The sequence below is a fragment of the Phoenix dactylifera genome, chromosome 4 (assembly GCF_009389715.1).
Source record: "Phoenix dactylifera cultivar Barhee BC4 chromosome 4, palm_55x_up_171113_PBpolish2nd_filt_p, whole genome shotgun sequence".
Classification (NCBI taxonomy): Eukaryota; Viridiplantae; Streptophyta; class Magnoliopsida; order Arecales; family Arecaceae; genus Phoenix; species Phoenix dactylifera.
The window spans coordinates 17211155-17233770 of record NC_052395.1 but is presented as its reverse complement, the minus strand read 5'-3'; the positions used below and the strand labels follow the sequence as shown (position 1 = coordinate 17233770).

The window sequence follows — 22616 nt, the reverse complement described above, 5'->3', positions numbered from 1 at the left end:
AATCGGACCGTTACCCTAAATAAGACCTAAATACTATGTTATAAAAAATTTAAAAATAGCCAAACTAGCCTTAAGTAATGTAACATCTATTTAAGGAGGAGAATAACCGTGAGACGTTATGGATCTCGAGCTTGATCTTGATGAATTATCATAAAACAAGAAAAAGCAATATAGATCTTTCAAATAAGTTGATGCTTTTAAAAAATTTTATTGCAGAAAACTAGTATCAAGAGTTTTGTCACTTGAGCCAGTCTGTTCTGATCCAAGCCTGGCCATGGAACCACAATTGATGCACCCTACAAAAAGAAAAGTTCTTATATTGATTTGAATCCTTTTGATTATAGGCTGTCAGAGCTATCATAATGTTATTCTCCAAAAAAAAGATAATGAATGAACTCAGGTACTTTGAGGGACCTATATCCTCTAAACAAGTTAACACAATTTTTGAATGAAAGTAGTCGTGCCTTTCTCATTGCATAGGAATCAAATAAATAGACTGAATTACAATGGGAATAAACTAACTAGCTAAAATGTAGCTTACTGGCCTAGCACTACAATAGGAAACTAACACTTTTATTTAGCCATAACTAATGGAGAATATCTTTCCGTAGGACCTAGTCAACAATAACAATTGATAAAGCAATAACAGGGAAATAACAACAAAGCAAATAACAAGGCACGTGAATCTTCTTTGGTAATGTTGGTGAGGAACACGTAGCACAACCATGCATCCACGAGGCATGCAACCATGTAGCACGTAACATTTATCCTTCTCTCCGAAAAACTGTCCTCATGGTTTGGAAACTTCTGCCGGAATTGTTCATAATCTTCCCATGTGGCATCATCGACCGTGGTTCCCACCCATTTGACCAGCACCTTAGTGGCCGCCCGATTTTCCTTACGAACCATTCTCCGATCTAAAATAGTCTCTTGCTCCGGGTGTAATGTTCCTTCAAGAGTAATCGGGGGTAGAGTTGGCTGAACTAGAATATTGGTACCAAGTTTGGGTTGAGGCAGGAAACATGGAACATCGAGTGGAGTTTGCAGTCCTCCGGAAGAGACAGCTTATCTGCCACTTACCCGATACATTAGAGCACCTGAAAAGGCCCAAAAAAACAAGAGGAGAGCTTCAAATTATGGCGAAGGGCCAAAGAATGTTGGCAGTAAGGCTGCAAGCGAAGGAAAACCCAATCACCTATAGAGAAGGTTCGTTCGGTGTGGAGACGATGGGCTTGTCGTTTCATATGTGCTTGAGCTTCCTGGAGGTTGTCTCGCACAAGAGATAAAATTTGGTCTTGTGTACGTAGGGTCTCTTCCACTGCTGCTACATGAGTAGTGCCCAGGACATACCAAATAAGCTTCGGGGAAGGGACACCATAGCCCGCCTCATAAGGAGTGACTTTTATGGCCTCATAGGTGTTGGTATTATACCAAAATTCTGTCAAGGATAACCAGGAAGACCAATCTCGTGGCCGAGAGCCTGCAAAGGTGCGAAGGTAGTGCTCCACAATCTTGTTCACAATTTTTGTTTGGCCGTCGGTTTGTGGGTGATAGGAGGAGCTGTGCGCAAGTGTAATGCCCTGGAGCTAGAACTCTTGCTAAAAATGGCTAGTAAAAATAGAATCTCGATCACTTACTATGGATCGCGGCATCCCGTGGAGTTTGAAAACATTGTCAATGAATAATCGTGCAACTGTGGAAGCAGTGTATGGATGGGAGAGCTTAATAAAATGGATGTACTTACTGAGTCGATCGACAACCACAAAGATTACACTGGACCCTTTGGATGGTGGAGGACCTTTGATAAAATCCATGGACAACTCTGACCATATACGTTGCAGGATGGGGAGTTGCTGAAGAAGGCCTGCTAGTTTAATGTTCTCGGCTTATTTCATTGGCAGACATCACACTCGCATACATATTGCTTAACATCGCACTGCAAGCCTTTCCAAAAAAAATTCTCTCTTCAAGCGTTGAAGTGTCTTGTGAAAATGAGAGTGTCCTCCTTGTGGGCTATCATGCATTTGGCAGAGGAGCTATTGCTTTACGTGGGGTTGGTCCCCAATCAAAACCTGATCTTTGTAAAATATGAACCCATTCTGCAATTGATATTTGGAAGAATCTATTGTATCTTGCTCCAAGTAAGTTTTGATAGCTCTTAATGCTAGATCCGTGAGGTAGGCGGCCTTTAAGTTGTCAGCCCAAGTTGCAATAGGCCCTATAATAGCTGACAGAGAGTGTTGTTCATCCCTTCATGGCAGTGCATCTATGACACAATTCTCCTTCCCTACTTTGTACTCCACACGTAAGTCATAGCCAATTAACTTAGCTGCTCACCTTTGCTGCATAGGCGTTCCGATTCGCTGCTCCAAGAGATACTTTAAAGATAGTTAATCAGTCTATACAATAAAAGGCTTCCCAAGGAGGTAAGGTCGCCACTTTTTAACGGCTACCACTAAGGCAAGTAGCTCCTTCTTGTAGGTAGAGAGGTGCTCATTCTAGCCTTTAAGAGCATGACTAAGAAAGGCTATTGGCCGCTCGGCTTGCATTAGACCGCCCCAATGCTAACTCCCGATACATCGCACTTCACGGTGAAAGGCTTCGAGAAATCCAGGAGAGCTAGAACCAGTGGAGATGTTATTGCCCTTTTAAGTTGGTTGAAGGCAGTAGTGGCTTTGGGAGTCCATTGAAAAAGCATTTTTCTTTAGCAAAGAAGTAAGAGGGGTCGCAATCTTACCATAATCGCGAATAAATTTTAGGTAATAACTGGTGAGTCCCCAAAATCCTCTAAAAGACTTCAAAGAAGTGGGAATTGGCCAAGTGAGCATAGAATCAATCTTGCCGAGATCAGCTTGAACTCCTTTGGAAATGAGGTGGCCAAGATAATCAGTTTGGGGACACTTGAACTTGCACTTGGAAAGTTTGGTGAATAGGTGGTGCTTCCAGAGGAGGCCAAGAACAATATGCAAGTGATTGAGATGCTCTTCTTGGGTCTTGCTATACACTAAAATGTCGTCAAAAAATACCAAGACAAATTTTTGTAAAAAGAGATGGAAAATGTCATTTATCAAACCTTGAAAGCTAGAAGGAGCATTAGTTAAGCCAAAGGGCATTACGATAAATTTGTAGTGTCCTTAGTGAGTGCGGAAAGCAGTTTTGGGCACATCTTCGAGTTTCACTCAGATTTGATAGTATCCCGAGCGTAAATCTAATATAGAAAAAATCACTACGCCATTGAGCTCATCTAGAAGCTCATCCACAACTCGGATTGGGTACTTGTCTTTGATCATCTTGCAGTTGAGTGCGCGATAAGCAATACATAACCTCCAACTACCATCCGCCTTGCAAACAAGTAACACCGGAGATGAATATGGACAATTCACCCTATTTCTTCCTTTTGGTAGTAAGCGTATCGGTAAGGTCTAACACAAACTAGTTTGCCTCCCTCTTGAAGAGGAAGGTGATGATCATGGCTTCTAGGAGGAGGGAGGCCTTTGGGCTCATCAAATAAATCTCGAAATTGATCTAACAGTAATTGAAATTCTGGCTCAAGGGTTACCTTATCACTGTTTGGGCTGACGGTTGTCTCGGGTTGGGCCTCATCACTCGTAGAAGGCATGAGTAATTGAAGGAACAAGCCCATTGCTGGAGTTTTTATAACCTTTTTCAACGCATCATTTTGAATAAACCCCAAATCAGTGGAAGACTTACCTTGCAATTAGATAGTGTGCTCTTGAAGCTGAAATTTCATGGTGAGGTGCATGAAATTCTAAAGAATAGGTCCGAGTGTATACAACCATTGGATACCAAGGACTACGTTGCAGCCACCAAGGGTGAGGATTGAAAAATCAGCCGTCAGCTTGTGGCTTTGCACCTTCAGTCGAATCTGCGAGCACCTTCCCAAACTACTGAGCACTTTCCCATTTCCAACCATTACTCAGACTGGTTCACTGTGTTGCACTTTCAGCCGGGTGCAGCGAACGATTGCCAGATCGATGAAGTTATGCATGCTCCCAGAGTCTAGTAAGATGACCACTGCCTGGCCACGAATGGTGCCCGACAACCTCAAGGTTTTTGGCGTCAGCGTACGAGAGAGAGCGTAAAGAGATATCTGAGGAGCTAGGGCATCCTCTAGTTTTGAAACTCCTCAATGTGCACTCCTGTGTTTGGCTGGCGAGATGATGTAATAGAAGATTCGACGGTGGAGTCATCAGCTTCATCAAAATCTGAGACTTCCACAAGAAAAAATCGCGGACCCTTGCATCGATCCACGTGACCATTTTTCGTTATAGTTGTAACAAAGACCACGGTTGCATCATTCGCGCATCTGGGCTTGGGAGAGATGCGGAACCGGAATGGGCTGTCGGCATGGAAGGGTTGTGGTGATCGTTATAGGTAAAGCCGGTACAATAGCAGTGCTCGACGGGCCCAGCAAAGCCCAGATGTTCCTCCTCAAATTGTTGTTGTGCTCTTTTTGAATTTTAGCAAGGCCAAAGGCAGTAGTAAGGGAAGTAGGCTGGAGCATTCTTATTGGCAAGTGGATATCATCTCGGAGTCCGCCAAGGAAGTAGCTCAACTTATATTGTTCATCTAGCCGAGGTAGGCAGTTCGTGAGAGCTTCTAAGTTGGTTTTGTAGACCTCCACAGTAGAGGTTTGGCGTAACTTTGCTAATTCCTTCATCGGATCGTCATACACTAAAGGCCCAAATCGAGTTAACAATGTCTTTGTGAAGGCATCCCAGCTTGTTAGATTACCAGACTCTTGCATATCTTGGAACCAAGTGAGAGATTGACCCTCCATGTGGAATGAAGAAATCAAGATGCGGTGCAATGGATTGGTCTGGTGATATGCGAAAAATTCATTCGCTCTATAAATCCAACCAGAAGGATTAGTGCCATCAAATTTAGGAAATTCTAACCGTATAGTTCGCGATTGGATGCCCGGGTATCTGCCATAGAGGGGGTTCTCTTGTCAGTTGGATGACCTGCCTTGATAATCAAGTGGTTGCTTGTCTCTCTATCGGCTGACACTCTCAAAGCTTGTTGCTAACTGTTGAATCTCTTGTGAGAGTTTTTGTATGGTGCATTGGTGAGAATAGCAAGTATCCGTTCCTTTGGCCATCGGAGCGCCTACTTTGATACCAAATGTTATGCTCAGGAAAAAAAATAATGAAGGAACCCAGGTACTTTGAGAGACATGTATCCTCCAAACAAGTTAACACAATTTTTGAATGAAAATAGTCGTGCTTTTCTCATTGCATAGGAATCAAATAAATAGATTACATTACAATGAGAATAAACTAACTAGCTAAAATGTAGCTTACCGGCCTAACACTACAATAGGAAACTAACACTTTTGTTTAGCCATAACTAATGGAGAATATCTCTCCGTAGGACCTAGTCAACAATAACAATTGATAAAGCAATAATAGGGAAATAACAACAAAACAAATAACAAAGCACGTAAGTCTTCTTTGGCAATGTTGGTGAGGAACATGTAGCACACCATGCATCCACGAGGCATGCAACCATGTAGCACATAATATATAATTCTATATATAGACAAAAGAATCCTCATCCATAGCGACAATATTAAGGAATCATGACTATGATATTTAATAAGTAGAATTCAAAATCATCAAATAACATATTAGTATCCCCGATCTCTATGATGTGGTGGGCAAAAAAGTAAGAACAAAATTTGATCTGTAAGGATGCTCGTTGTCGGATGTTAGTGGAGAAGAATGCTTATTGTCGGATGCTAATTGGGAAGGAAGCTTTTCGCCAGTCGTGTATCGAGAAGGGACGCTTATGGTAAGGTAACGAAGAAAGAAAGAAACCTTAGCCGCTCAATCTCGAAGAGAAGTCTTTTGAAGATTGAAAACTTCGAAGAGATCTGAAAGTCAGAAAAGTAAAAAAAAAAGTCTTATTTTCTTATAGAGGTTATTTTAACTTTTTATAATAGATAAACGATTTCACTAACGCTATCAATTTAACTAGGTGTAAGTATAGGTTTTACAAAATATTGGGTATAAGAATAATAAATGTAAACTTTAGGAGAATTTTTGTAAGATTATTTTGGTCATTTTAAACAATTTCTAATATGGCATTTAGATCCCATTAAAAGTTATCAGTTTGACTAATTTGAGTTAAAAGTTAAAGTACCGTTAAAAAAATAAATCTCAGAAGAATAAGCGTAGACTTTTCATACCATTGGATATTGTTGTGGGAATAAATGGTCTCGGACTTAGTCCCATATCGACTGAATAGCAAAAAGGTCTGTGACTTAAATGGAGGGCTCGATTACCCTTCTCTCAGGAGGCGTCTTTTAAAGGACAAAACTGTGAGGGGTGGCACCCTCCAGCAAGCCCACTGGGTCCGGAGCCACCGATCCCCAAAGCGGACAATACCTTCTATGGGGACGCAGTCTTCTTTTCCTGTTCCAGTTCGGTGGGGGCTAAGGTCAAAGGTCGGAGGAACTTCGACCTCAACAATGGCGCGCTAGGTAGGGGTCCTTAACCTCGGCACAGACCTTCCCGCTCAGGAGGCTAATATTGTAAGAATAAAGGGCCTCAGACTTAGTCCCACATTGACTGAATAGCGAAAAGGTCTGTGTCTCAAATAGAGGGTTCGATTACCTTTTCATCAGAAGTCGTCTTTTAAAGGACAAAACCATGAGGGATGGCGCCCTCTAGCGAGTCCACTGGGTCTGGAGCCACCGATCCCCAAAGCGAACAATACCTTCTGTGGGGACGCAGTCTTCTTTTTCTGTTCCAATTCGGTAGAGGCTAAGGTCTAAGATCGGAGGAACTTCGACCTCAACAGATATAAATATAATTTATTTCTAAGTTTATGAGGTTTTTGTAATTTTCTCGAGAGATTTTATACCATATGAGTTAACTTAAGATAGTTTTAGTTTAGCTCGGATAGGGTCATTAATAATATGATAATAAATAAAGAAAAAAACTAAAATAAAGCCACTGTACCCCTCCGAAAGTATCACTTTTCTTTTCGTGCTCCTCCAGCCTGCGCCCCCCCATCCCCTTCTCGTCCCTACGAGGCCTCCATGGCTCCATCTATCTCTTCCGATATTTGGGGTCAATCAAGAAAAAAAATTGTTTATTTCTTTTCCACATCAATGATTTCTCATTTTATTTTTTGGTTAACACCTTCGTTATGGTCATCTCAGAGGAGGTGGAGAATGAGGAGAAGGCTCCACTTCTGACAACTTTGAGGATTCGCTCCTCTCTCACTATAATCTGGAGCCATTAGTTCTACCCCAGCACCGAATATCGGTAAGAGGAACCACCCACCACTTGAAGGTAAAATTGTAGACTAAGAAGTAGCTGATTTTTTGATCTTCGCCAAGGCAATCTTTTCGATAACTTTAAACCATATCTATATATCAACTCTTGGCAAACTATATCTTTGCGTGTTGCAATTCCCATCATCATCATCACCACCATTTAGGCCTTTTCTCCTAGAACAAGTGTTTTGAATTCGGACCTAGAGTCTGACCTAATCCATCGTCAATTCTAGACGCAACAAGGAAGTTGGTGACAAATTTAAGTCATTTGGAAAGATAATTGCTGTTGATTGTTTGAAAAGACGTAATCATAAGACACCAAACAATTTCATTCAAAATGTTCATAGATTTTTACAAATCCTTTCGGTAGTGCAATTCCTTTTGATTACACGCATTCAAATTATTTCTCTAGCAAAGTTTTCTAGAAAACATTACAAAGATATAACAGTGTAATATGTATAAGGTGTTGGAAGTAAGGTATGCCCTAAAAGCCATTTGACATATCGAACATATTATTTTGAGATGTATCATGGGTATCTTTTTCGTTTGTGTCATATAGAGGCCTTCAAGGTGATGAATTTAAGTCATTTGCAAAGACACTAGTTGTCATTTGTTTGCAAAGACATATTTATAAGACACGAAATAATTTTATTTAAAATAATAAGAGATTTTTACAAATTCCTTGGGTAGTACAATTCGTTTTGGTTATACAAATCCAACTTATTTCTCTAGCAAAGTTTTTCTAGAGAGCATTACAAAGATAAAATGATGTAACGTTTGTAAGATGTTGGAAGTAAGATATGCCTTAAAAACCATTTGTTATACTGAACGTATTTTTTTGAGATGTATCAGAGGTATCCTTTTTGTTCGTTGTAATTAGTAAGAGGATTGTATCACATTGGGGCTTTTGAGGTGACCACTTTAAATCATTTGGAAAGACAATGGCTGTCGGTTGTTTGAAAAGACATAATCATAAGACACCAAATAATTTCATTCAAAATAAGCAGAGATTTTTACAGAACTTTTGGGTAGCACAATTCCTTTTGGTTACATGCATCCAAATTATTTCCTTGGCAATGTTTTTTTTCGTAGAAAGCATTACAAAGATATAATGATGTAACATCCGTAAGGTTTTGGAAGTAAGGTATGTCCTAAAAGCTATGTAGCATATTAAACATATTATTTTGAGATGTATCATGGTTCTCCTTTTTGTTCGCTGTAATCAGTAAGAGCATTGTATCACATCGAAGCAAGAAAAGAGGCCACAAGTGTCACTATTAGGCAAAATCACCAAGTGGACAGTTGTATATTGTACGAGCAGAATTGAATCATTATGGATACTTGAAAATTGTTCACATCTACAAGGTTGAGCATCACACTTATATAGTTGTTATTGTATAGAATATCCTAAACGAATTGGAGTGGCTATTTTCTCATAGTCATCGTAGTAGTTAACTTTGCACCAAATAATGTATATTTTACAACGAATAGTCAATGACATGAGACCACTTCTTGGAAACCATTGTTGGAGTCAGAGATACTGGTCTCGTTTGTAGAATGTACGAGTGGTCCTTTGAGCTGAGGAAATAATTACCTATTATAATATTAGTTTGGCTAATCTCGTTGTCAACAATGATACCCTAGATTTTTTTCTTGATAGAAAGCACAATGATTTATTGTGCCTTGCCATGAGTGGACGTGACAGCCGTTCCAACAAGGAGTCCACCTAGTAAATTTAATCCATTTCAAAGTGGAAGCATGTTAGACATAGGAGTCCTGGTACCAGGTAATATTTTTGTCTGAATTGATTTTCATACTACAATTATTAATTTGAGTATAACAAAATATCATTGAAAATTTGTTTTTCTCATGCATTGGTTTTCCAGAATTTTAATAGGCCATGAAATCAATTAGCTATGAGTCTTGACAATGTTAATATTTTTTTCAGTGATCAATCAAGGATAAGAGAAAGTGGAGGGACTAAATTGTAGGAATAGATGTTGTGCATGAATGGAGAACTTTCTGTATATTCTATCTACTAGGGACTAGCATGATTATACGTCTTTATGCATAGAAAGGTTGGTCCACCTTGCTTCATCATAACTGTGCCACATCCATCGAGTAAAATGGGGTATGGTAGATTAGATATCCAAGTTGACTTCGGATTCCTATATTTGTCTGTCATCCTTGATCTTTCTCAGATTTCTTTTGAGTTCTCATCAAACTCAGACTCGGTTTTTTGAGCAGGTGAATTAGACTCTTGTTACAGGGATTGCTTCATATGAGCTGGCATATAATTTATGGTATTATGGACTGAGCTCAGACTCAGCCCATTCATAGGGTTACTTATATAGCTTGCTTCTAGGGCTAAACCTGGGTAACCTAGGTAGACCACGTTTCGAAACCCTAAGGCAGTTGGTTAGGTGCCTTGGATTTCATAGATGGCTGCAATTGCTAGGGTTCCATCAACACCTAGGGGGCGTTTGGTATGGGGTGATCGTCCTAGGATCAAGGGTGATGTGGGTGGAGGTGACGAGATCACCGCGTTTGGTTGCACCACGGTGATCCTACGTGGCGGTGATCTTAAATCACCTCCAATCCTCAAATCACCCTCCAACTCGGTGATGGGATACCCGTCCTTGAGGTCGGAAATCCAAGATCACCTCAGGGCAGTGATCCTAGGTTGAAAGTTAAAGACAAAAATACCCTTCAAGTTAGCAGAAAAATTGATATATCAATATACCATCAATATATTATGTCAATATTATATATATATATTATGTTGATATTATATATTATATTAATGATATATATTATATTGTAATATATTACTAATCATATTATTATCCTATTATTATTGAAGGATAATTTTAAATTCTTGTAGAAATATATTATTATTTTTTATATTTATGTAATGAAAATATTTAATATATTACTATATTACTTCTATTTACCTTATTTTTCTAATCAAAATAATTATTAGTATTAAAAAAATCTATTATAAGTATAAATAAAAATATTAATTCTATAATGAAAAATAACATATTTTTATAAGATTAATAATTTATAGGAGTAATAAATATATTTTTTAGAATATATTAATAATTAATATATTGATAAATATATTAATATTTTATTATAATATATTTTATATGATTAATAAATATATGATAAGGGGCTACTAAAAGTAGAATATGTGACAAAATTATGGAGTTATTATAAAAATTAGTAATATTGACTTCCATTTTTAATTCATAAAAATTTAAAATACATAAAAAAATTTATCTAAGATATATCAAGGGTATTTGTGGTATTATATGGTCAGTGATCTTGGATCCCTGTACCATACCAAACAAGTTACTCATGGATATCCGGAGATTTTTAATCACTAGACAATGGCCTACCAAACACATTGATCTTAGATCACTAGGGATCAAATCACCCCAGCATTCGGATCACCGGGGATCTTAGATCACCGTGGTGATCCTGTTGGGGTTACCAAACGCCCCCCTAGGGTTTCCTAGATTGGTGCCATAGAATCTCAAGGTTCAAGATCTTAAATTTTGTGGAATGGAAGTCTCTTGGTTTCTTCATGAAATGGGATATCTTGTTGCCCTGTCCTGTCCTAATGGCCCTTCCAGGTAAGCATCCAAGTAGGTAACCTTCTCTCTCTCTCTCCTTCTTTCCTTTCTTTCTTTATTTTTTTCTTTCTTTCCTTTCTCCCTTCTTTTCTTCATTTCTTTTTCTCATTCCTTCATTTCCTTTTTCTTCTTTCTCATTTTCCTTCTTCCCTTCCTTTTTCTTATCCTTTCCTTGTTTTTTGTTTTCTTGTCTTCCTTCCTTTCTATCATTTTCTTCTCCCTTCATTCCTTCCTTTCTTTCCCTTTGCTTTTTCTTTTCTTCCTTCCTTTGTTTCCTTTTTTCTTCTTTCCTTCCTTTCCTTTTTTTTTTTTTCTGTCTTTAGGTATATGAGTTTCAAAGTCTACCCGTCTTGGTCCCATTTTCTCATAGGAACAAGACAGGATAGTTAGGATGCCCCCGTCTTGTCTAGATTTAAAACATTGCTAGTGTTTCAACTGAGAGCCAGCCCATCCCGTTATAAATAGAGGAGGAAGGAGCATAGGGTTAGAGTTACGAAGACGAGGGCAAGCAGCAGTGAGAGAGAAGTCTTCATCCATATTCTTCCATCTTCTTGTATTATCATATTATTTCTGCAGGTATTAATATCTCTCGCTATACATGCAATGTATATTTTATTGGTGATTTATCGAAAAAGAGTGATCTAATTTCTATCCTTGATTGTGTCTCTAACGTTAGATTGCACATAAATGCCATCGCGAGGATGACAATCGAAAGGGGGACTGGTTAGATTGACATGCTTGTTAACCTTGCAAATGAGAGCTTAGGGTTTGAATATACAGTGGTGGCTTTGGATATTTTTCACTTCATAGAAAGGATACCCTCAAGTTTTCCAAATTTTATTTTTTTCTGACATTTCCAATTAATGCCCAAATGCTGTTGGTAGCGGAGATCTCATGAATCTCTATATGTGAGAGCCTTTATTGGTCTCGGATTTCTAATTCGATTATGAAGGGATATAGCTACATACACAATTTTCTTTTTCTCTAGATACAGGAAAACACAGTTTGAGACCTCCCCCACTCCATCTGAAACAAAGAAATTCAATACTTAGATGTTGTATTTCATTGGAAAGAATGGAATTGTGGTAGGTTTTTGCCTCATGTTCATGTTGTGGGCCTGGAAGAGTAAAAAGAGAAAAGAAAACCAAGTTTCAGACCAATTGAGCATCTCTTTTCTTTGCATTTCTTCCATATTAAGGAATATAATGAGGCGAGGCATCTAGAGGACCTTGCTAAGACTAAAATGGCAAGAATGCTTCTAGGAAGTATCGGAAGATTTAGTATCCTCTTCTTCCTTGAGTTTCCTTGTCTGTTCTTGGACTAACTCTTCCATGTACTTCTCAAATGGTTTCTAGAAAGAAACATTGAGACAAAGGTTGTCATTGGAAAACAAGAGCTGATCGAACTTCACAAAGGTGGATCTAGCTGCCATCTCTTTCAACTATAGAATGCTGCTGACATAGTTTTCATACACAATAACTAAGAAATTGATAACGGGACATCAAGAACATACCCCATAGTATATGTTGCAAATTATGGATATCTACTTTGCATGACTTGGAGGACCTTGTCAATAACCAAATGCTAACTGGACATTATGGGGAGAGTACACCGCCTTCAAAAGCATGAAGGAGAACAAACTATGTTGTGCGCTTTTAAAAGACCCTCATACACTGCATTAGGTATATTCTTTTTGTAGTCATCTCTCCAAAACCAACTTAACAATCTTGGATAATTCCCTCATATCTCCCTTGTGATGAAGCACCATTTGCACTCCATATTAGTTTACAGTCTTTTAGTCTATTTTCTATACCCTAAAAATCTAAGCATTTCATTCTTTCCCTATGAGCATTAGAATGCATAAGTAGATAATTTAATTATTATCTTACCCATCTTAAAGTTTCTTGTAAAAGACAGGGCATTCATCAAGAATCTCTCATGGTGAATTGCACATTTTGGATCATAGAAGGACAATATTTCAAAACTAGGAGATGTAGGAACAAGAGAAAGGCCGATGATCCATTCGTTCGGCTTCACTTCAAGAAAGAACATAGATTGGTGCAAGATAAGATTTTGCCCCGTACTTGAATTTTATCTTGTGTCAGCCATTTTTAGTTAGCAGCTTTCCAATATAGTCTGTTTGCTTTAAAGGGACGGACAATATCCTGCTCTGGTCTTCTTTTTTCCTCACCAAATATCCAAACTTCTCTTAGCACATCGCAATAACATATAGGGGGCGTTTGGTAACCCCAACAGGATCACCACGGTGATTTAAGATCCCCGGTGATCTAAATACTGGGGTGATTTGATCCCCAGTGATCTAAGATCAATGTGTTTGGTAGGCCATGGTCCAGTGATTAAAAATTTTCGGATATCCATGAGTAACTTGTTTGGTATGGTACAGAAATTTAAAATCACTGACCACATAATACCATAAATACCCTTGATATATCTTAGATGGATTTTTTATGTGTTTTTAATTCTCATGAATTAAAAATGTAAGTCAATATGCTAATTTCTATAATAGCTCCATAATTTTGTCATATATTCTACTTTTAGTAGCCCTTATCATATATTTATTAATCATATAAAATATATTATAATAAAATATTAATATATTTATCAATATATTAATTATTAATATATTCTATAAAAATATATTTATTACTCCTATAAATTATTAATCTTATAAAAATATGTTATTTTTCATTATAGAATTAATATTTTTATTTATACTTATAATAGATTTTTTAATACTAATAATTATTTTGATTAGAAAAATAAGGTAAATAGGAGTAATATAGTAATATATTAAATATTTTCATTATATAAATATAAAATATAATAATATATTTCTACTATAATGTAAAATTATCCTTCAATAATAATAGGATAATAATATGATTAGTAATATATTATAATATAATATATATCATTAATATAATATATAATATCAACATAATTATGTATATATATAATATTGACATAATATATTGATAGTATATTGATATATCAATTTTTCTGCTAACTTGAGTGGTATTTTTGTCTTTAACTTTCAACCCATGATCACTGCCATGGGATGATCTTGGATCCCCGACTTCAAGGACGGGTATCCCATCACCGAGTTGGGGGGTGATTTGAGGAGTGGAGGTGATTTAAGATCACCGCCACGTAGGATCACCGTAGTGCAACCAAACACGGTGATCTCATCACCTCCACCTACATCACCCTTAATCTTGGGACGATCATCCCATACCAAACGCCCCCATAAGGAAAACCTCAGTGGTCAAATGAATTATCTTTCATCAACATGTGAATAGAGTTTGAGCACAAGGACAACATATCATCGACGGAATCTTTCCAAAGGGTGACTTTTGGCATTTCTGGATTCAATAATGTTGTGATGATAATATCAAATTTGAAAGAGGCTACTCACTGATTAGGATTCTTAGTTGCAAAAGAAAAGGAAATAGAGAAGATTATGGAGCTCAGGAAGAGGAAATATCTTGCTAATGATAGAAGAAAATCAAAACCTAATTTTGCATACCTCTACAGTTCTGGAAACTAACTAAATTCATTAATCACTTTGCTTCTAGTGTCAACTGCTAGTGAATATCCTGAAACTATGATGGTATCTTACAGATAGATGCACCCCTAGCAAAATTTATGATTCTATAATAAAATATTTATGTTTGCTGAAAGAACATTAAATTATTACTATGAAGTATCTTGCTTGTTTTTATTTTTTCATCTGATTGTGATTCTCTTTTTGGCAACTACTATCTGTGTGGTTGTTATTGCTGAGCACAAACAGCAATTTTGTTATAGTGTAGATTGGTTATATTTCTGAACTCTCTCTCCACCTTTCTTTCACAAGGACGCAATGCCAGATATTCAGTTGGGAGCTCATACCTTAAGATCTCATGGAGCCAAAGTAGCAAAATGCCACATTTATGACTGGATTTTACTGCTACTTCTTGTTCTGATAGATATCATTTTGAATGTCGTAGAACCTTTTCACCGCTTTGTGGGAAAGGACATGTTGACAGATCTGAGATACCCACTAAAAGGCAACACAGTGCCGTTGTGGGCTGTTCCGGTTTGTTCTTGCATCTCTTGCATGAGTATTTTCTTATGGAGAAAGAAAGTTCTCTTTGAGACGGCAGCATGCTTGTGTATAATGTAACAATGACCTTTTCTTCTCTGGCAGCTAATTGCAATTCTTTTACCTTTCATAATCTTTATCACAATTTACATAAAAAGGAGGAATGCGTATGATTTGCATCAAGCCATACTAGGTATGTGTACCCTTTTCTCTCTCAAATCTGAATAAGTATTCTTGTGGTATATAACCTGATCTAGCATCGAACTTACGACTTACAGGGTTGCTGTTTTCTGTGCTTATAACTAGTGTCCTAACGGATGCAATTAAGGATGCCGTTGGTAGACCAAGGCCAGATTTTTTTTGGTGCTGTTTTCCTGATGGAAAAGACGTGAGCTTTCAATTTACGCCATCTCATTTTCCTTCTAATTTTATTTTTGTAATACAAATAATATTTTCACTCTATTCATTATGCCTAGCTTGATCAATCATTATGCCTTGCTTGATATATCTTCGTCATGCATAAAATGTCCAGTTTTATGACAATGTCACTACAGGTGTTATATGCCATGGGGAGAAGAGTGTTATAAAGGAAGGACACAAGAGTTTTCCAAGTGGTCATTCCTCGTGTAAGCAGCATACTGGCCAATGGTTGTTTTAACATACATTTGAAAATCTTGTTTATTTCCATCAAAAAAAGCTTGTTTATTATTTTGAGTGTAGCTTGTTTCAACTTGTGATATGCATCCACTTACTGTACTCTATGCTTGTAGATAAATTCATGTAGGTTATATTTTGAAAGTTTGGATTTATGAAGCATGGATACAGATGAGGGTTATGGATATGACATGATGCAGATTCATTGATACTACAAATCTTGAAAAAGAGGACATAATACGGTTTGGTTATGTAAAAATAAATATATGTTTTTAATGTGTAAAAAGAAGCAAACTATAATAGGTTATCATAATAACATAGTTCATATTTCATAGAATAATACCAACATCTCCAAACTCCATTTTTTGGTAACCATTCATGTAGACTTAAGTACATGAATTTTACACCTGAGTATATCAATGCCGCAAACTCTGAAATTTACCATCCATCATTAAAAAATTAACATTCATTAAAAAACAAAAAAAGAAAGTCCTTTCCCTTGTCCCTTGAGGTATTTCAGAAGTATCCAAGGCTTATCCAGGAATTACCCGGCACTTTTTTTCATTCAAAAAAAGCATATATTGAATAAGCATTAGAAATATGTGTCTGTATTCAATATGTATAGGATACAGACGTGGCATGCAATTTAAAATATCCATACTTCCAAAATGTGGACTAACCAGTTTTGGTTCCTTAGTGATTCTGAAGTTGTATAAATATAGTAGAAGAAATTTTAATGTTGGTAAAAAAAAACAACAAAATGTAGCATTTTAATTCCAATGTATTACAACCCTGTAATATCAACTTTAACAAATAACACACGCATATATAATTGGATCAATGCCTATTACTATGATTCAGAAATTTCATCCAATCAACCATGCTAAAATGGTTGGGACAACCTTGTTGCACGCTAGCTATTTTCTTGTCAATGCAAACTGTGCAATGTCAGTGCAACTGCTCAATGCAAAGCAATAAGTCAAACTCAGTAACATTCATTCTGTATGAATTCATGCTTCCAAAGTAGGTGGATGCGTGTGCATAACCATCTGCAGAAGTTGCTAACTGCAGCCACAATAGATAATTCTGCTGCTGATCTAATCATTACGCATGTTCATATTTTTATATTTGGAGTCTTTGCCATTGTTATTCAAGAGATAAAGTAGGACTGACATAATTACCTCCAGTTCATGTTCGCTGGGGCTTGATTCATATAATCATTTTCTTGTGGTCTATTTTAATCTTCTTCTTCTGTCCGCTTCTCTAGTCTTGTAATTTTCACTACTAGACTAATGGAACTTGGAAGTTTTACGGGAGCATTTTTTTTTGCTATTCTCTACATTCTGTAATGATTTCCCTGAGGGATAATCTGCATTTATCGAGTTTCCATCTATCAATATGCAGGGTCTTTTGCAGGTCTGGGATTTCTTGCATGGTATCTATCCGGTAAGATAAGAGCTTTTGATTGCAGGGGTCACGTTGCAAAACTGTGCATCGTCCTTCTTCCTTTACTTTCTGCAACCCTTATTGCAATTTCTCGAGTGGATGACTATTGGCATCATTGGCAAGATGTATTTGCTGGGGGTTTTCTAGGTTCGTATGTTAGGATCAATTATCATGAGCAGTGCAATTGTTTTGATTCCTGAGGCCTTTGCTAGCTGCATCCTCCTCATCGCAATGCTTATGTTTATTTTGTAGGATTAATTGTTGCTTCATTTTGTTATCTGCAATTCTTCCCACCACCATATGATGCAAATGGTATGTTCCCTATTCTTCTTCTTCTTGAAATGGAAGGAGGTTGATACAAGAGTCAGAGTTCCTAATTCTTAGCCCAAGATGGTGTCTTTTGTTTCAGATTGTGTTTGGGGGTTCCTTTCTACATGTTTAAGGTTGTAGTTACATTTTGAAAGTTCTTAAGCTGCTTCTACTCTATTATCTAAGGTTAAATCTTATTGCATCCATTTAAGTCCCTTGCATGTTTTTGGTCCCCCCGTATCATAATCTAAACATGACCAATTCACTAAGTGTTGGACTCTAGTGTCTAGCTTGAAAATCCATGTTGACACATTTCCTGATTGGATATGCCTTAAACACTTTGGATACTTATTAGATCCTAAAGATCAGTGGGTGGTTGGACTCTTCAAATAAATGGGTCAAACATGTCACATACTGAATCTAATATTTGCTTTCAAGCAAATCTCATTATGACAGTAGAAGTAGGCTTTGATCTTGGAGTTTGGATAAAAACTATTTTTTTTTCAAGAAAAGCAAAAATTACTTTTGTGACTTGTGAATCATCATGTATCTTGTATCTTTGAGCTAATTATATGGTTTCAGGTAAGGAATGTAATTTTTGTTGATGATGATAATAATAATTACCACAACAACAACAATTGGTAAGCCATACAACACTAAGCATTATTTATTTATTTTTTTTGGAAGCTTTTAGAAGATAGCATAGGGATACATGACGAAATTCAACCGATGTTAATGTCCATGCAACATGGACCCCAAAGTTTAGGAGGCAGCCAGTAGGTGGGGCCCATTCCAGGGGAGCTCCTATTGAGTACTCAAATCCTAGCTCTTTCATTTAATCTCCTTCGTATATGTGCCTGCCTGAACTTCTTTTACTATAGAGAAATTAACATAGAGAGCGATTTTGACCCAAATAGGAAGATTTGAGGAAGTGTCTGGTTGTCCATGTAATAGGATGTTTATTGATTTTCTGACGTCATTTAATTATAAAAAAAAGGCTTAACCTCGTTTAGTGTACTGCACTGTAAGCTTGTAAATAGAGACTCAATTAACAACTTTTAGAAAATCAAGGCTGATTTGATGATGCATGCTCTTTTGTGCTTGGGCTTTTTAGAAAGATATACACCTTGAAGCAAGGTATGCCGTCTCGGTATCGGGCCCTGTACCAATGCTACCTTGTTACTATGTTGGTATACCCATTACAGGACTAGTTCGGCGTACAAAGTGCCGATATGCCCCATGTAATATGTATCGGTACCGAACTGGTGTGGTATAGTATATTTTGTATCATCCGATTCAGTACGGTATGGCTTACTATGCCTTGAGGCTTTATTGGCACTAGAATGAAGACACCTCGCCAGTGATTAGGAAAAGCATTGTTCTTGGGCCTTGCCTTGCAAAGCGTGCTTTAGCTCACCTTTAATATTGTTGATCATTAATCTTTTTAGAGCATTCAGAAATTTATTATTTGTAGTTCAAACTCAACTTTAAGGGAAGCTTTTGCGAAAGTTCGAAAAAAAAAGGTCAGATGCCAAAAGCTTGAGAGGAGCAAATCACAAAAACAAGAACAATATCAATGGGAGGAATAAGTAACGTGCCAAAAGTTTATGAAGTTTTCTGTTAGTGGAAGATTGTTTTACTTGACAACTATATTACTTCTGTCATTCTTTAATTGATTTTCTTGTGCTAAATTATGGATTACAAACTTTACCAGTTTACCACCCGCTCCTTAGGGATATTTGAGCGATGGTGAGGGGTGGGATGGCCTTGCAGGCTAAGCATGTGTATCGCGAGGCCAAAGGGGCAGCATATTGGGTAGCATCCTATGTGACTAACCATTCTGGGGAGACCCTGTGGCTAGAGGAGAGGGGACTACCCAATGCATTCCGAGACTTGTTATTCTTTGATTTCTTTGGGTGTATTCATACCCACTATGTATGATACATCCGTTTCAAAAAAAAAAAAAACTTTACCGGTTCAAAATCTGTGATGTGTAAAGAAGAAACACCGGTGCAAAAGGTTGCGCTTTTTGGCTCAACACAACCTGGAACATTGACTTCTGTGGAAACAGTGCACCCATGAATTTAATTCATCGTGTGCTTCTTGAAGTTAAACCTTTTTAGGCATGAAAGCTGTTCAATTTTTAAATCAATGGACCTTGTGGTTTCTGTTCATGCAGGTTGGTGGCCCCATGCTTATCTTCAGGCAATAGCAGACTTGTGCCACAACGGGCAAATTTCTGTGATGACAAATACTTTTAATTCAAGGCCGTTAGAGATTGAAACAGTTTATGTTTCATCTAATGTTCATGGTGGGATGAATATGAGTGACACAAGCCCAGTTCTAGACATTATGGAGGCTGGCAGGAGGTATTGACTTTATAATCTGGATTTTTTTATGCAGAATTTCATAAGAACCAACATTTTGTTTTGTGCTAGAATATGTGTGATGCACTTTATTGCCTTGCCCTATACTTCATCTTTCTTCACTGTTGTTAAGTAGGTCTTTGATTTTATTCTTCTGTGTATGCCTATGTAAGCTTGCAAAAATCTCTCCTGCACTTTTTCCATGTAGATGGTTTTCTTCACTAATACACCTTAAAAGCATTCTGAATTTTCCACGAGTTCTGCAAATTGACAATCTTTTTTCCCCTCTTCTTGATTTGATTCACTTGCTGTATGAGAGGAAGATATATTTGGAGAGATGACCTCAAAAAAAAAGAAAAAATAGGGATCGTGTTCTGAGCAATGCTAATCCAAGATGAAAAGCAGCTGAATAACCATCGAGTTTCATGGCACCCAAAAGCTTTTTTATTTTAAGGGGTCTGCTAAGGCAGGTATCTCTACATCCACCTAAACAGGTGCTAACTGATTTTTCATATTTATTATTCTGATTTACTTCAATTCAGCAATTCCATGTGCCCATGGAATTGGGAATTGTTTAGAGTTGTCAATGGGCCGGTTCTTGGCATTGCACACGCTTGATCTGATGACTTGATTGCAAACAATATCATATGAGGGTTGATAGTCCGCCGTACTGGTCCGGATCGGCGTACCGGTGGCCGGCCGGACCGGTACGGTACCGGTCCGGACCGGTACCGTACCGGTCCGGACCACTTTCTTTCCCATCAAAAAAAAAAAAAAAAAACCACAGCGAGGCGCTGTGGTTCCCCCCCCCCCCAAAAAAAACACCGTACCGGTGCGAACCGGCCGGTTCGCACTGGTACGAGGCCGGTACCAAGCGGTACCGGCCGGTACGGTCTCCGTACCGGCCGGTTCACAGAAGAAAACCGGAAATACCGGTTTTCATCTGTGTCCGGTACCGGTCAGGGACCGGACCGGTACGTACCGGCCCGTACCGGCCGGTAGGGACCGGACCGGTACGTACCGGCCCGTACCGGCCGGTACGGACCGGTACGGCATTCCTTGGTTGATACTCTCCCAGTTGATATATGTAGACTTTGTTCCTCATAAAACATAAATTCCTCTGCTGGCCATATGCATGAAAGTAAGCATTACAAAGAAGCTTATGGTAAATATTCTCAAGGTAATAAGCAAGGCATGCCGTACCGAACTGTACGAAGCATATCATACGGATAACAAAATAAGATCAATTTCCGAAAAGAGTTTGTAGAAAATGCCATGTTAGCAGGAAAATACATATGTTGCAACTATACTGGTAACTATTGAGTGTTACTAGCTTGTGTACATTTGCCCTGTACTTATATCATTGTCCTCTACAAAATCTGCCATGAAACCCAAAATGAATGGATAGAAACTGCCACCTTATTACCCTATCATAGTCCTCCATATTTACTTTGAGTACCATTAGTCTTTTAGTGTGGGCGCTTTCTCTAAGGAATGCATGATTTCTTATGCCAAAAGATTGTGTTTATCTACAGTAACATAGGCTTCAACTTATTTATCAATACTGTTTGCATCTCTCTTTTTCAACCAAGTGGCCCAGGACTTTTTGCCTTCAAAAGACTTCTTGTAAATGGAGGTTCTCATTATAGGCTCTCAGAAGCCCTAGGAGATGCCTTGGTCATTTGACTAGCTTCCTGTGATTGAAGCTTCAGTACGTCCTCATACAGGACCTGTCCCTCTCGGAATATATTCCCCACATTGTATTTGCTCCATCTCCAATGGGTATTTATCAGTTTCGGTTTTGAGTACTTGTTTGGAATTTCATTTTTTGTTTATTTTTGAAAGCGCAATGCTATATTGGCACCTATAGTCAATCTAAAAGTTCGTTGGGCCAAGATCCAGGAGGGATTGGTTCAATTTTTGGGCATTTGGTCAAGGTAAAAATGGCCACAGCTATCACCATGCTAGCATGAGGAACCTTTTATGTGACAGCATATTGCTACTAGCATTTCTTGTTTCAATAATTCATTTTTTATTTCTTTTGCATCCTATTTTAGTTCCATTTTCTATCTTTGCTATCCCTTTACAAATTCAGCTTTTTTCTTTTTGGTTTTGTTTCATTTCCTTTTACTTATACTCATATGTTCAATGCTTTATTTTGTTTTTTGTTTTATGTCTTTTATTTTTCTGATCTGGTCATATGTGGATGTATATTCAGTTTTGCATATTTGTTTGGACTTTCACTTTACTCTGTTAATTTTTGAAATGCTTTAGGTGTCAATCATGATAGAGGGGAAGTAGTTCAATTCAAGGAGGCTAGTGCAATTTCTGAGGGTTTGGTCATATAACAATGTTCCACATCGATGCCATGTTGGTGCAAGGGAACTTTTTTATGTGATAGGGTGGCACCCAATAGCATGTCTCCTTTTAAGATTTTGGTTTTTTATTTTCTTTATATTCTATTTATATATATAGTTTATAGTGAAATTTATTTTTTCTTTACTTTCATAAGTTCGCTTTATTTTTTTTTATTTCTATCAACTGTTTTTTTATTTTCTGTGTTTGTAGTTTATTTAATTTTGCACTTCTATAATCTGGTTTTGTAGTCAGGTCTAAAATTTCATTTTATTTTTACTAGTAATGAGTACTCTGCAGTTAATTTTCACATAACAGTATCGGTCACTTAACATGAATAACTTCATGAGATAAATTTGCATTCTCAAGTTGATAAGTTCTAAATGTTTTTATAGAGGGTGTTGAGCTTTATCATTCCCCATTAACGATTTGTT

At 37.5% G+C, this 22616-nt stretch overlaps 1 protein-coding gene across 8 annotated transcripts; it reads left to right on the top strand.

Annotated features, from left to right (window-relative positions):
• Window positions 1-6989: 6989 nt before the first annotated feature.
• On the top strand, window positions 6990-22246 carry LOC103708184 (lipid phosphate phosphatase 2-like). Of its 8 annotated transcripts, XM_039125721.1 has the most exons (10): window positions 7002-7097; window positions 7190-7322; window positions 14825-15046; window positions 15158-15245; window positions 15331-15440; window positions 15585-15678; window positions 17111-17299; window positions 17405-17464; window positions 19641-19830; window positions 22102-22246. In XM_039125721.1, the coding sequence occupies exons 3-10, from the start codon at window positions 14831-14833 to the stop codon at window positions 22112-22114; spliced, it is 960 nt and encodes a 319-aa protein (XP_038981649.1). In that variant the 5' UTR covers window positions 7002-7097; window positions 7190-7322; window positions 14825-14830; the 3' UTR covers window positions 22115-22246. The 8 variants fall into 8 exon arrangements, 6 of the variants coding, with proteins under 6 accessions (XP_026660853.2, XP_026660851.2, XP_026660852.2 ...); XM_026805052.2 differs by having other exon boundaries at window positions 6990-7295; window positions 14958-15046; XM_026805050.2 differs by having other exon boundaries at window positions 6990-7295.
• The last annotated feature ends 370 nt before the right edge of the window (window positions 22247-22616 follow it).

Excerpts from the sequence above, each read along its gene's own strand:
- LOC103708184 (XM_026805050.2), top strand. The coding sequence starts at position 14,831 with ATGCCAGATATTCAGTTGGGAGCTCATACCTTAAGATCTCATGGAGCC. Across the intron at positions 15,246-15,330 it reads TTTGCATCAAGCCATACTAG|GGTTGCTGTTTTCTGTGCTT; the intron begins GTATGTGTACCC and ends TACGACTTACAG. Across the intron at positions 17,465-19,640 it reads ACCACCATATGATGCAAATG|GTTGGTGGCCCCATGCTTAT; the intron begins GTATGTTCCCTA and ends CTGTTCATGCAG.